General features: G+C 39.9%; 1 protein-coding gene and 1 long non-coding RNA gene across 2 annotated transcripts; one reads left to right on the top strand and one right to left on the bottom strand.

The window, feature by feature from the left end:
* The first annotated feature begins 314 nt into the window (after nt 1-314).
* On the top strand, nt 315-13753 carry LOC108696550 (matrix metalloproteinase-23). The gene is made up of 8 exons (XM_018226022.2): nt 315-1223; nt 4575-4702; nt 6778-6917; nt 7875-8042; nt 9264-9428; nt 10543-10653; nt 10747-10873; nt 12244-13753. The coding sequence occupies exons 1-8, from the start codon at nt 1095-1097 to the stop codon at nt 12416-12418; spliced, it is 1143 nt and encodes a 380-aa protein (XP_018081511.1). The 5' UTR covers nt 315-1094; the 3' UTR covers nt 12419-13753.
* Nucleotides 3342-12304, bottom strand: LOC121395564. The gene is made up of 2 exons (XR_005962555.1): nt 12172-12304; nt 3342-4634 (listed from the first exon to the last, which is right to left on the bottom strand). It is a non-coding gene; the product is annotated as an uncharacterized LOC121395564 (long non-coding RNA).
* Nucleotides 13754-14679: the final 926 nt, after the last annotated feature.

The following is a 14679-nucleotide window of genomic DNA, read 5'->3' as shown; positions in this document are numbered from 1 at the left end:
TTTATTTCTTTTAAGGTATCCTGGCAAAACTGAATTTTCATCAGAGGGATAAGAAAAGCTGAGATAGAGTTTGTAGGCACAGCAATTAGCAATCTTTGATGACATAGGTATGAGGGTAATATAGACACCATAGGGCTCATTTACTAGTGCAAATGTGCAAAAATGCAATGTGGAACACAAGCCTGCTGGAAGAACTCCTGTTCCATTCTCTCAGAAAGGCACCCGTCATGGCCCCCATCTATTGACATTGTGAGTTGTGCAGGGATGGGGGGCCTGAGGTGTGACCCAGGTAGCACTACATCATGTTAAAAATCAAGACCTCTGTTTAAATGATAAAGGCTTGCTTGCATTAGATTAGTTCTATACAATACATATTTGTTTGATGCAGGGAAAATATTTGTCCTTTTGCCTTGTAATAAGCAGGACTGATATATATCCATGCATTCTTTGTGTCATACTAATGCAATATTAATGTAGCAGGATTCCCCAGCCTCCTTGAAATGAGGTATCCTGCAGCCGGATTTTTAGTTTTGTTCCCCTTACAGGAACTGTCAAGAGCAGATTTATCCCTCCTACTCCTAAGTCAGTCAGCTGGAAGGAGAGTGCACAGTTAACACTCATCCCCCAACACTAGCCCCCATCATAGTCCCAGCCCTAAGCCTTTGCCTGTGAAAGACGAGAACATTTGGCTCCACTTAGGGAGTATAGTTGGCAGCCTCCAGACTTACAGCCTGCATTTTTAAAGTAAGAAAAGAATCGGAGGGGAAGTAAGAGAAATCCATGGGAAAGCAGCAGAAGGGATATAGGAAAAGCACAAAGATGAATGGAGAGGCCGCTACTGTATAAACAGAGCACCTTAGCAAAGGGGAGGGGGTAGGAACTGACTGTTGGATAGAAGGTGCAAGAGGAGAAATCATCATTTGGACTGGTCAGAATGCATATCATTGTCAGGGAGACAAACTTAGCCCAAGGGATAACACACAGACAGGAGTGAGTCTAGGGAGCATGCAGTGCATTCCCCCAACAAGCTGAGACAAGGTGCCTGGTTAGTCTCTGCCAAGTCATCACCTATCACAGACTTCTGATAAAAAAACATGGATGGCACCCAAGATATTGAGCATCGGAGGAAAAGGTACATCTGGGCATTTCTTGCCCTTTTTGCTGGAACAGTGCTGCTAGCTGGAATTTTCACTGTTTCTAAGTCAGTGCCCTTGGAGACAAAGGTAAGTGCTCACAGCCCATCACTATTTAGTATATTAGATATCATATATATATATGTATAAGGGATGTTTGGGAAATAGTTTTAGTGTAACTTGCTGGTGATTATTATAAGTAAATACACAATTTTCAACCCTAACTTAAGACAATTATTCTTATTTTAAAACAAAATCCCTTGGGCACTCCAGGTCTAAAATCTCTGCAGCCCTGCACTGGTTGTGCTTATACTAACTACACGGCAGAGGGCTTTGTCCTGGTCCCTAGCAACATCTTGAGTATGAGGGGCATCATAAAAGTATATTGCATAACTATTGTTACTTGCTTTCAGAATATATATATATATATATATATATATATATATATATATATATATATAGATAGAGATATATATATATAGAGATATATATATATAGAGATATATATAATATATATATATAGATATATATATATATATATAGATATATATATATATATATATAGATATATATATATAGATATATAGATATATAGATATAGATATATATATATATATATATATATATATATATATATATAGATAGATAGATAGATATGTATATATCAGAAATTTCCAGCAAGCAGGGCTCCAGCTTTTGTTGAACTGAACTTTCCATCATTCCACCAATAAAGAATTCACATTCCAGCGTCATAACACATAGCAACCAATCAGAACGTTGCTTTCATTTGCATTGGAGGGATCAGAGCTTACTGATGATTTGTGGCTATGGGTAATTAGCCCCCTATGAATAGATGCTTTATACAAAGATGTTCCATTTCACACCTTAGTTCTTTTGTGCATAAAGCTGTAGAAAAACCATAAGATACTATAAAAGTAGTTTTGCATCCTGGCGAAATGTGAAATGTGGTAAAGGTATGAGTAAGGTAAAGTATAGGGGAAACAGACACCATGGGGCCCTGCACTGAAACCTGCCCAAACGTAACGCACAACCTGCATTTTCCTATGCTCAGGGGGTGCCACAGCTCCCTCATGTGGCCCGGAGGGGGTTGCAGCTATCTATATTTAAAACCCTATCCAGATCCTTCCATATTGGTAAATTATGTGGAATTTGCATTTACACTTTTGCAATGTGGCTGCACATGTCTCAGCAATGCTCATGGAGCTGGGAATGACATTAAATGTTTATAGACAGAAAAATCTGAATGTTTGATGTGTACACCCTTCTATTGTAGAGCGCTGAGAAACATACCGGTGCTAGGCTGGGAGCTTTATACTGTAGTTGTGAAAACAGTTCATTTCTTTACTTGTCTCTGATAAGAGTCCATTGTGGAATCTGCTTTCTTCCAGTGCTATTATGTAATATCCTTTGGAGGGAAGTCAGAAGTGGACAAAACCCTGGTTACTTATCATATGTTTGTTCCAAAAGTAAAATGCTCCTTATCTCTTTAGGAATGGACTGGGAGCATTTGGCTAATAATGCAAATAGTTTCATGTCCCAAGATGAAACACAGCCCAGGGAAGCCAGGCACATATAATATACAATGCAGCTTTTGTTAGGACTGAACAAGAGGTTTCAGATGTATCTCACAGGAAGGATCAGCTGAGCATTAACAACAGAAAAAGGAGGAGGCCCGTCACCGTTCTACACCATCAATCTAAATATCTAACTGCACTGGGGAATTAGGGATCCAATGATTTCAGGAATTATTACAGATGTAGGTCTGTATTAAAGAGTATTATATAAGCCGGGTCCTTTGGGATCTCATATTTTAAAACAAACTGGACTGCCCAACTCATAAGATATGCAAAATCATACCTCTTTCATATACGAGCTTGTTTAAAAAGGAACATATTAGCCATCTGGTAAGTATTTTATAACTGAAATCTGGGATTTGAAAGTGTTGGAGCTGTCTATGCAGACTATTACTGGCTCAATGGGCATTTCAGCATCCTAGGCCAAGTCCTGAAGGCCCAATGCCTTCAATCCCACAAATAAAAGTAGTGTATCAGTGAAGATCAAATTGGTATTGGGTCAAGTTCATGACCTGGATGCCATGAACGAATGAAGCCTATTCATGTTACTGTTTCATTAAGAATAAAGAACCCATAATAAAATGTATAAAATAACGTATGACGGGTGTTTGACTAGAGGCCATTCTGCTGTTTAATGTAAAAAAAAAAGAAATGTAGAAGATCTTTGGACATCACTGGTAAACTTCAACTGTGTTTTCCAAGACATGCAGGTCAATATTAGATACTGTACCTACTTGGCCCCTGGATATCCAGTAGGTAAAATATTGGCCAATGTATGATTCCAAACTGATTCCAATGTCTGGTCAGATGGGCACTTATATTTATTGTACAGGTTTAAAAATCCTGTTGGGAGAGGACCCCACCTCCGAAAGGTCTGCATAGGCCCCTATTATGATCCAATTATTGGCCTGCGGGGCAAAACAACTTCATTAGCCTGACTTGACCCAGCATTTAGTTTGAGCTTTATATACCATCGCTGGGCGATTTTGTTCTGACTCCAGCTAAACAGTGAACATCGCTATTTCCCTAAAGTCAAGGTCTTCCCAAGACATTTGCAAGTAAAACTGTTGAACCACACACATAGGACAGACACAAAACATTTGCAACCCCTTCCTTTGTAGCCTGCATTGCCAATGATGTTGTCTCTAGTGCGGTGTTGTAGAAAGCCACCTTGAAAATGATCAGCAAATGCCATCACCATTTCCCTAAGTGAATCTTACAGTATCAAGTATAGCGGAAATGCACAGGGAAATAGGCTGAAATCTTTACCACAACCTGTGATTAGATGCCTTTAGTTTGCCTTACAAATGAGTACTAACTTGCATTAACACATTTGCCACGTTTTCAGCTACCATGTGGCAGCAATATACAGTATACTGTATAATAAATATCATATATGATATGTAATGATATTGGCCCTTGCACCAGGTTTTATTGTAGGAGAAGTTATAAATAATTCTCCATGATTTAAGACCATTAATGAACAATCTCCGTGCATTGGTAAAAATAATTTGACATATGCTTGAATGCTTTTCAAGTTTCCTCTGAATACTTACTCCCTAAGCTGACTTCTTGTAGCTAACCCCCTGACTGATGTTAAACTTGGGACCCTAATGCTGCAAGGCTGGAGTGCTAACCATTGCTCTACTGTGCTGCTGCCCAAAGTCAAATGTTTTGTCCAATCTCACAACTCACATTTTGTTTGTAAATCAAAGTACAATTCATTTCCACAGTGAACATCTCAGCATTCTTTCCATTGCCAAGCTACAGACTGTAGGCCTAATTGTGTTCCTTGTCATTGTTTTACTTCATTTGTGGCGCCTATGATGTTTTTCCTTTATCCAAGGTAGACTTTGTTGTGGCTCCAACCCAGGCTCTTCAACTGCCTCTTCAGCTCCCTCGTCACCTGAGGAACAAGCGTTACACGTTGACTCCAGGTCTTCTCAAATGGGACCATTATAATCTAACGTACAGGTAGTCATATGGCGACTAGTTGATGGCAAATATCGAGCTATTTTTGCAGTTAATCTATATTCCATTATGTTACAGGGCCTCACAAAGCTATTCAGACCATGCAGCCCTACTATCAACTGAATAATAACTCCTACACTGGATATATGTTCTGTGTCATCTTTTAATTTCAAAGCACTGAAATTCAAAATTAGTTATGTTTTTATGTTATATTGTTTTATTTTATGAAATAAGTCTGCACAAGCAGTGCGATCAACAGGCTACTGAAGGGGGGCCGGTGAATTTTAGGTTTGGGGTGCACGTAGATAGCAGCATTTCTATACACCAATATCCAGGTCCCAACCCTCGGGTCCTTCCCATTCCTTGGCTGGCAAAGCAATATCTAGTCCCAAGTAATGCTTTGAAAGGCTTTCCTGAACTGGTCAGGGGGTCTGTTTGAAGATATGTCATTCTGATGGTGGTTCTATAAACATTTGTAAAAGTTCATCTTTCAGCAGCACAATTATCTCAAACACAAGACAAAATGACACTGGGGAGCCTCTAGAGCAGTGATACCCAACCAGGAGCTCGTGAGCAACATTTTGCCCTCCGACCCCTTGGATGTTGCTCCAAGTGGCCTCAAAGCAGGAGCTTTTTTTTTTAATTCCAGGCTTGGAGGCAAGTTTTGGCTGCATAAAAACCAGGTGCACTGCCGCAATGTAGGATGACAATCCACATAGGGGTTACAAAATGGCCAATCACAGCCCTTATTTGGCACCCCAGGAACACTTTTCATTCTTGTGTTGCTCCCCAACTCCTTTAACTTCTGAATGTTGCTCACGGGTTTTAAAGGTTGGGGATCCCTGCTCTAGAACAACGATCCCCAACCAGTGGCTCGCAAGCAACATGCTCCTCATGACCCCTTAGATGTTGCTCTTGATGGCCTCAAAGCAGGTGCTTATTTTTAAATTCCTGGCTTGGAGACAATTTTTGCTTGCATAAAACCCAGCTGTACTGCCAAATAGATTCTGCTGTAGGTTTCCAGTTCACACAAGACCATCAAAAAGCCAATCATAGCCCCTATTTGGCACCCCAGGAACTTTTGTCATGCTTGTGTTGCACCCCAACTCTTTTTACACTGAATGTGGCTCATTTGTAAGAAAGGCTGGGGACCCCTGCTTTAGAGCAAAATGTTAAATATCCTGCAATGGCCCATCCTGATCTCAAACTAGCTATGAATCTGTGGCACTACAGCAGAACCTCCATTTTACATTTTTCAGGGGACCAGAAAAAATGGTGTAAAATGCAGGAAAACTTAAAATCGGGGTATGTAAAATTGAGGTTTCACTGTATTTGAAAACTGAATAACCTTAATTCCAGGGAGGAATCTGCCTGGAAGAATTGGGCCAGATCAATGAAACAGTGGGAAAATCTGGCACATTCTTACCTAATACGAATGTACTGGGTAAGCAGAGAATCCGAGTGTAGGATTTGTTATTCAGTGAAATGAGAGAAATAATCATGGAATATGTTAAAAGGCATTGGATATACAATTTGTCATGTTTCCAGTGCTTACATTTAAGAACACTTCATCATTTAATTTCCATTTCCCCAATATAAACACTTGCGGTTCCCCTAAGGAGTTTAATAGATGATACAATAGAACTACATTATGTGCATAGACTATACAGACCATAAAGGCAGGAAATAAAGCAAAAGTTCTGACCAAGTGTCTCTGAGCAGCGGAATATTATAGAATTTAACATAAGGTTTGGATACAGGCGAGACCACAGCCCATAACTGACAGTAACAGATACAGGTTATACATGAGTTCATTTAGAATAGAGCCTCTAAGTATGGCCTGTGGCTTTGAAAATATCAATGTAATCAAGGTCAATAAAATGTTTCACATATAGGAGAAGCTCTTTGGTTACCCACTATATTATAACTCCAGTATCCTTCAAATAAAAAGCATATTGCCCTGCATTACTGACATATCCTCTGATGACTTTATGCGAGAAATGTCATTTCCTATTGGATGGAAGACAAACTCTTTCCAATTCATATCTCCTGAAACTCTCTGTTATTGCTCCCCAAAGGATCGTTTCATTTCCACGGAATCTGATTAATGAAAGTGACACGAGGAAGGGGATGGCCCAGGCTTTCCAGATGTGGAGTGATGTGTCACCTTTTCACTTCAAGGAAGTCCCTGCAGACCAACATAGTGATCTAGAAATTGGTAGGTGGCGATTAGGTTCTTGTCATATAACCTGTCCTACTTTCCATAGCTTTTTGTTCAGACCTCATGTCCTCAGCAATGAAACTTGGTGCCAACACATTTCATGTGCATAAATATGGGATGGAGGTTCCTTCTGCAGGTTGACCTGAGGAGGCAGGTTCTTACTGCAGGTTATACATGGAGATGCAGGTTCCTACTGCAGGTTATACATGGAGATGCAGGTTCCTACTGCAGGTTATATGTGGGATAGAGGTTCCTTCTGCAGGTTATACCTGAGGAGGCAGGTTCCTACATCAGGTTATACAGGGAGATGCAGGTTCCTACTGCAGGTTATACATGGAGATGCATGTTCCAACTGCAGGTTATATGTGGGATGGAGGTTCCTTCTATCTCGAGGTTATACCTGAGGAAGCAGGTTCCTACTGCAGGTTATACATGGAGATGCAGGTTCCAACTGCAGGTTATATGTGGGATGGAGGTTCCTTCTAGAGGTTATACCTGAGGAAGCAGGTTCCTACTGCAGGTTATACATGGAGATGCAGGTTCCTACTGCAGGTTATATGTGGGGATGGAGGTTCCTAGCTGCTGATCATCAAAAAAGCTGGAGTAAAAGCTTGGGCATCCATGAATATCAAGTGTGTCCTGACTTGTAACGTAAAATACCAGTTAAGAGGATTAATAGGTATTTTCTTTTGTCACAGTTGATCTTTGTTTGGTCTTTTATTCTTCACTTTTTTATCAGACTTACACAGGCTCAGATGGATAACCTTCCTCTGGACCAACTTGGTAGCTAGGCAAGTTTAAAGAAAAAAGTTGTACTTGACTGACATGTCAACCTCATCCACTATGTCATGATGGACTTGACCTGCACTATGATGTTTGCATTTCAGGCCTATGGCATTTATTGAACACTAACATGCAGTGTATATATCTTTATATGTGATTTTCCTGTTCCAGGTTTCTATGGCATTAATCATACAGACTGCTTGGAGTCCTATATTCATTATTGCTTTGATGGAACAACGGGAGAGTTGGCGCACGCATACTTCCCAAAAACAGGAGAAATACATTTTGATGACAGTGAATATTGGATTTTGGGTAACACATGGTTCAGCTGGAAGAAAGGTATATTTATTACTAAAGACATGTAAACAGCGCAAGAGCTGAAGATGATTGCTACTGATATGTTTACCTCCCACTATGGTGTTAATGAACCTTATAAGCATAAAGCACCAGACATGGATTCAGTTGACATTTCTGAACATGTATAAAGCCTTTCTTTCAAGCAGAAGTTCTGTTTCTATTTCAGCTTGTTTGCCTTCAGTCCTACAGTTTCAAAAATCTTTTAACTGTTGTATTGGAACTTTACATACTACAGGTATGGGATCTGTTATCCGGAAACTTGTTATCCAGAAATCTCTGAATTGCAAGAAGGTCATCTGCCATAAACTCCATTTTAATCAAATAACTGAAAGTGATTTCTCTTTACTCTGTTATAATAAAACAGTACCTTCTACTTGATCCCAACAATATATTTAATCCTTATTGGAGGAAAAATAATCCTGTTGGGTTACATAAATGCTTAACTGATTTTTTAGTAGATTTAAGGCATGGAGATCCAAAATTTCAGAAAACTCAAGGTCACAAGCATTCTGGATAACAGGTCCCATGCCTGTATTTATAAGTGGAAGATCTTTTCACCTTATGCTGCTGTGTTTACTGCTAATCTTCCTGCGTCCTACCTTCATTTCAAAAAGTATTACTTCTATAAAATCTTATTGCTGAGATTCTAGCTATGGTACTGAAAGTGCATTACATGAATAGGACCACTTAAAGGAAAAGATAAGTCTGTATTTGCTTGGGGGGTGCCAAAAGTTAGGAACACCCAAGTGATTGTATTGACTTACCTGACACCCTGGGCCGGTGCGCAGTAGCGCTATTTTGTTCTACTGCCCCTGCGTCTCCCTCTGGAAATTTGAAGAAAGAAGAAGGAAGCCGATCACTCCATGGTGCTCACTAGAAGAACCCCCAGACTGGTGCAGTTTTCTGCTGATAGGAGCACCGACCCAGGGTGTCAGGTAATAATATTCCTTCTCCTTTAAACCATTACTAGAGTCCCTACATATAGGCACCACAAAGGCAACTATGAGTGATCTTAAGGCTAGGGTCACATTTAGCCTTTGGAGAAATGCTGGCTAAGAATCTGCTCCTCCTGCTTCCACCAGAATACATTGCCTCCACTCGGGGGCAGGCAGACGTGGTGAATATCAGTATGAAATGCAATGGCTAGTGCCAGACTATGTATTGCATCGTGGATTCTCTGCATCTAAGGCTCTTTTTTCTTAGGAGTGTGGCTCACAGACTTGGTTCACGTGGCAGCCCATGAGATTGGACATGCACTGGGACTGATGCATTCACTCAATTCTAATGCTTTGATGCACATCAATGCCACTCTGACGGGGAAAAAACTGATCTCACAGGACGAGATATGGGGAATCTTCCGTCTATATGGTTAGTAGTCAGAGCAGCAGTGCTTATTCCAGCATTATCTATAATGTGTATTGATACAGGACACGGTGTGAACTCTAAAATAACCGCCGGCTTGAAGGTGGTGGAAGCTTTACAGTTGCCCTTTGCCATTAGGCACAAATCGCTAAATATTAAATATAGCAGTAATCGTTTAAACGTCTCTAGAAGACAACCTTAAAGAGTGGGTTCAAATCAATATACTCAGAATAGCAGATTTAGTTTAAAGGGATCCTGTCGTCAGAAAACATGTTTTTTTCAAAACACATCAGTTAATGGTGCTACTCCATCAGACTTCTGCACTGAAATCCATTTCTCAAAAGAGTAAACAGATTTTTTTATATTCAATTTTGAAATCTGACAGACATTTTTGTCAAATTGACATTTAGACATTTTGTCAATTTCCCAGCTGCCTCTGGTCATGTGCAGGGGCGTAACTACAGAGGAAGCAGGCCTGGGAGTGTAGAGGGCCCAATGAAGCCCTAATTAATGAGCAGTTTTAATATATCTTGGTAGAATAATGCATCTTATCAAATTTTTGGGGCCCTTAACAGTAACATTTAGTTACGCCACTGGTCATGTGACTTGTGCCTGCACTTTAGGAGAGAAATGCTTTCTGGCAGGCTGCTGTTTTTCCTTCTCAATGTAACTGAATGTGTCTCAGTGAGACATGGGTTTTTACTATTGAGTGTTGTTCTTAGATCTACCAGGCAGTTGTTATCTTGTGTTAGGGAGTTATCTGGTTACCTTCCCATTGTTCTTTTGTTTGGCTGCTGGGGGGGGGGAAGGGGTGATATCACTCCAACTTGCAGTACAGCAGTAAAGAGTGATTGAAGTTTATCAGAGCACAAGTCACATGACTTGGGGCAGCTGGGAAATTGACAATATGTCTAGCCCCATGTCAGATTTCAAAATTGAATATAAAAAAATCTGTTTGCTCTTTTGGGAAATGGATTTCAGTGCAAAATTCTGCTGGATCAGCACTATTAACTGATTCATTTTGAAAAAAATTTTTTTCCTATGACAGTATCCCTTTAACATCAAATGTATTTTTCCTTCTATACGGTCAAATATGTTATTATACATTTGTCTGTTGTAGGCTGCAAGGATAAATATTTAGTGTGTGCCTCCTGGGCCCACAAGGGCTACTGTGACTCGAGAAGAAGACTTATGAAGAAGTATTGTCCTTATAGCTGTGACTTCTGTTATGGTACAGTATCATTATCTCGAGCTCTCTGCTTCTGAATTCCTGTATCATTGACACTCTGTTACAAAATTAAGTATTAATGTGGTTTCCTTATAGACTTCCCATTTCCAACCAAACAGCCTACACCTCCTCCTCCTAGAACAAAAGTTCGATTGGTTCCTGAAGGCAGAAATGTTACTTTACGATGCGGGAAAAAAATCACGCACAAAAAAGGCAAAGTTTAGTAAGTACACATAATGCTATGAGTGAAGCAGAATTCCCTTTCCCTTTGACAGTATTTGTTGATCAAAAGTTAACCATAACCAGTTCAACGAGAGAAGCAGATTGGCCGTGGTCTTCAAAGAGTCTGCTGGTTTCATCCTATTAAGCTGGCCATAGACATCACCAAACAAGCGGAACTTTCCCTAATATGCCCACCAACGGCAGGGCTATAGCCGAATGATAGGATTACAACGAGAAGCAATGGGCTCCGATGGGTTGATCGCCTAAAAAATGAAACCTTCCCGATCTATATGGTGGCCAGATAATAATCGGGAAGACCAGTCGGAAGCCCCCATACACGGGCAGAAAAGCTGCCGAATTGGTCTAAAGGACCGATATCGGCAGCTTTAATCTGCCCGTGTATGGCCGCCTGTAGAATACCTCCAGATTTGGCTTATTAGTGTGTCTATGAAGATTCTCATTTATCCAGGTCATGATATACAGTATCTAGTTGAAATGAGTCAAAAAGGCAACTGGACTTTTAGAGCTTTCTTGAACATGTTTCATGATCAGAATCAGATGATGGAGCTGTGGCTCCACTTCACTTCTGTATCTGCCAATGCACCATGCACTGGGACTTGTGGCAAAATGGAATATATTGGGAAGGATAGTCACCCTGGTATACATGCACCAAAATCATATGAAAATGTTGGACATTTTAATCAGTGCATGTATAATATGGGTTTTTAAACTTGCTAAATGCTTCATATAATACACAGCTAGTAGGCCAGTATGGCAGTGGTGGGGAGCATTTCTTAACAGGATAAGAAGCTGCAGGACTTGTTCAGCTCATTTCAATGAACCACGTCGGCACACCCCTAGGTTATTGTCCTTCAAGCATTAAAACTAGGAACCTACAGTACCATTCACATAGAAAGGCTTTACCTTGCCATGCACACAGAGGAGTTAGGTTGCATGACCTCCATAGATGCAAAGAATTTATGGAATGATTCTTCGTTCTGTATGGCAAGACAGTGAGGAACAAACTGCCAATTATGTCTTACAACTGGGCTATTCAGCTCTACAGCCTCAAAGCCCTTTACAGTCCAGGATTCCACTTCACTACAGATAATAAGTGGTTCAGACATTATGACCTCTTAATGTCCATGAGGTTGAATAGCCCTGTTCTAGCAAGTCGATTAAGCCGTGAAGGCTACTTTACAATGGACAGTAGAATCACGTACTGTGTTGGCTTCAGATTAAAAGACTTCTCATCTTGTGGTATTTTAACATCTTTCAGATAATCTTATTGATATATACCTTGTTATCAGCTGAGGTCCACCGACTGAACTGGACTATGACCATTCCTTTCCTCATTCTGTCTTCTTACAGCTGGTACAAAGACAAAGAGCTGCTGGAATACTCTTACTCTGGTTACCTTAGCCTCAACGACGACCACATGAGTATAATCGCCAACGCCATTAATGAGGGACTGTACACCTGCATAGTGAAGAAGAGAGACCAGATTCTTACAACTTACTCATGGAACATCCGACTGCAAATGTAAGAGCTCTGAACACAGAGCAACGATGGCCTTATAAACAGGACTGTCAAATACAAGTTGACATTTTCATTATTGTTATTTCCCAGCTGGCAAAACTGTATAATACTCAGAGACTGATAGAGAATACCTGAACAGCACTAAGGGTATAACGATTGTTCTTCCTAGTAAAGGGGTCCTAAGGTTGGTACAAATCCTCCTATTGGGGGGCCATTTCATAAGAATTTTTTACACAACTGTATTGCGACATAGAGGTAATATCTCAGATATTGGCCTTAATCTTTTTAAGAATGGTGCTCACAACTATTAAAAGAACACCTGCTTCCCTCTAACACTCCTTAAGTGCTTGAGTCCGACTTTTGCACTGGTATTCCCAGCCTATAGCTGTAGTATAAATAGCAGAATAAAGACTACCTACATAATACAAGTAACACATATACCTTGTCTATTTGCACAGGTAAAATCCCAAATATTTGTCTATGATACAAACACCATTGCAGATGTCATTCTTAACCAATTGCTTGAGCAACCACAGGACAAAGATGATGATCAAATCAGGCAACGTTGGTCTATAAAGCTGATGTCATAACTAATGCAATGTTTTGAAAGTCCAAAGCTGATGTCATCGGTGGTAGCGTTGTTAAATATTTTTGCCCGTGATCACAGATCCTCTTATTTTATAGACATAATCACAGCTGCTAATATCTGTGATGTCATCTCAGCAAGGACCTATCACTGATGATGTCATATTCATGTTAAAATATTAACTATCATTTTAAATTGAAACTGGAGCTATTTGTATGCCAATGGCAATACCCAAATATGGTTTATGACCAGGACTGTTGCTAGAACTGAGGCATTTTGAACAAATTTGAGAAAATTGGGCCCCACCTTTATAATATTCTAATATAGGAAAAACCTCTAAGTATGATCAAATACAGTAATGTTTCTACATTTTTATGAATACTTTCTAGCTGAATCAGTATCTCCATCATTTTACATGAATGATTCTTTAACATAGGCATGAGTCGTATAGTGCCCCCCCAGAGGTATCACATCTCTGGCCCCTCCAACTATTGTTAGTGGGCAAATGTCTGTCCATTCCAGGTCCAGTGCTTCTTACTGTATGTATTGTTCATAGAGATCATTTAGATAGCTGGTTCTATCAAAACTGACTGCAAGTTGCCATTGCAAAGCTGCTATATAAGGAAAGGGTCCCTTTTAAGTGGCAGAACTAACCATATATCTGTATAAAGCAAAGCAGAGTCAAATAGCAGACACTTAAATAACAATTATAATGTTGAATGATTGTATGTAATAGATTAAAATCTGCATAAAACGTATGGGCTTCCCTGTGATTACTGTCAAGTTAACAGCCTGCGTGCATGGACCATTCCTTTAATTGCTGCATAATAAATATCTCATTGTCACACGTGCAAGTCAAGTATCTAATCTTTGGTTTCTCTGAATGCTGAATTCATACCCCAGATTCCCGACACTGGGTTGGTTCATGTGCAGCAATACATATTTTTGGGACCCTCAAAAATAAGTTGCGGACAGAGGACTGGACTTGTGGAACACAATTGGACAAGGTCAACAAGGCAGATGGGAAGAGCAAAGCATGAGCTGCAGGGCTCACATACTGTAAACTTTATAATAGTGAATAAGGAGAGTGTGTGATTGCTTCTTTTTTCCACTCCAATGTAATGAGAAAGGATTTGGATCAGTGGAATAATCACAAAGGTGTGGAAGATGTTATCACTTGACCTAGAGAAAAAAAAATCTTTTTGACTTGAGATAGATTTTTTTTTTTTACCCATTTACCCAAATTTAATTTGCAAGTGCACCCCATAGACTTTACAGGAAACACCATGGGGGGGGGGGAGAATTCACAAAAGTGGAGAAAGACCATTTTTGGGCGGTAAACTAGTGTAAAATACTTTCTCCATATTCACAAACAGAAATCCTCCTAAATTCTGACAACCACCACTTTTCATATTTTAGTGAAAGAAAGTTTACAGACACTTTGTCTTTCAAAGAAGACAAAAATGGCGCAAAAATTATATTTTAAACATTTTCTCCAGGCATTTTAAAAAAGTAGAGCTCAGTATAACTCTTCCCCATGTGTCAGATCAATTCTACGATAATTGGCTCTGCTTTGGTTCTCTTGTAGGTGCTCCATTGGGGAATTATTATCATATTAATAGGGATTAGCATTTTACAGGCAGGGCAAAAGTTTGTGTCTAACCCTATAGGAGTAAAAGCCT

Source organism: Xenopus laevis, chromosome 7L, assembly GCF_017654675.1.
Source record: "Xenopus laevis strain J_2021 chromosome 7L, Xenopus_laevis_v10.1, whole genome shotgun sequence".
Classification (NCBI taxonomy): Eukaryota; Metazoa; Chordata; class Amphibia; order Anura; family Pipidae; genus Xenopus; species Xenopus laevis.
This window is presented reverse-complemented; position numbering and strand designations above follow the sequence as displayed.

Coding starts and splice junctions, on each gene's coding strand:
- LOC108696550 (XM_018226022.2), top strand. CDS start 1,095: ATGGATGGCACCCAAGATATTGAGCATCGGAGGAAAAGGTACATCTGG. Junction 6,918..7,874: donor ACATAGTGATCTAGAAATTG/GTAGGTGGCGAT, acceptor TTCCTGTTCCAG/GTTTCTATGGCATTAATCAT. Junction 10,654..10,746: donor TAGCTGTGACTTCTGTTATG/GTACAGTATCAT, acceptor GTTTCCTTATAG/ACTTCCCATTTCCAACCAAA.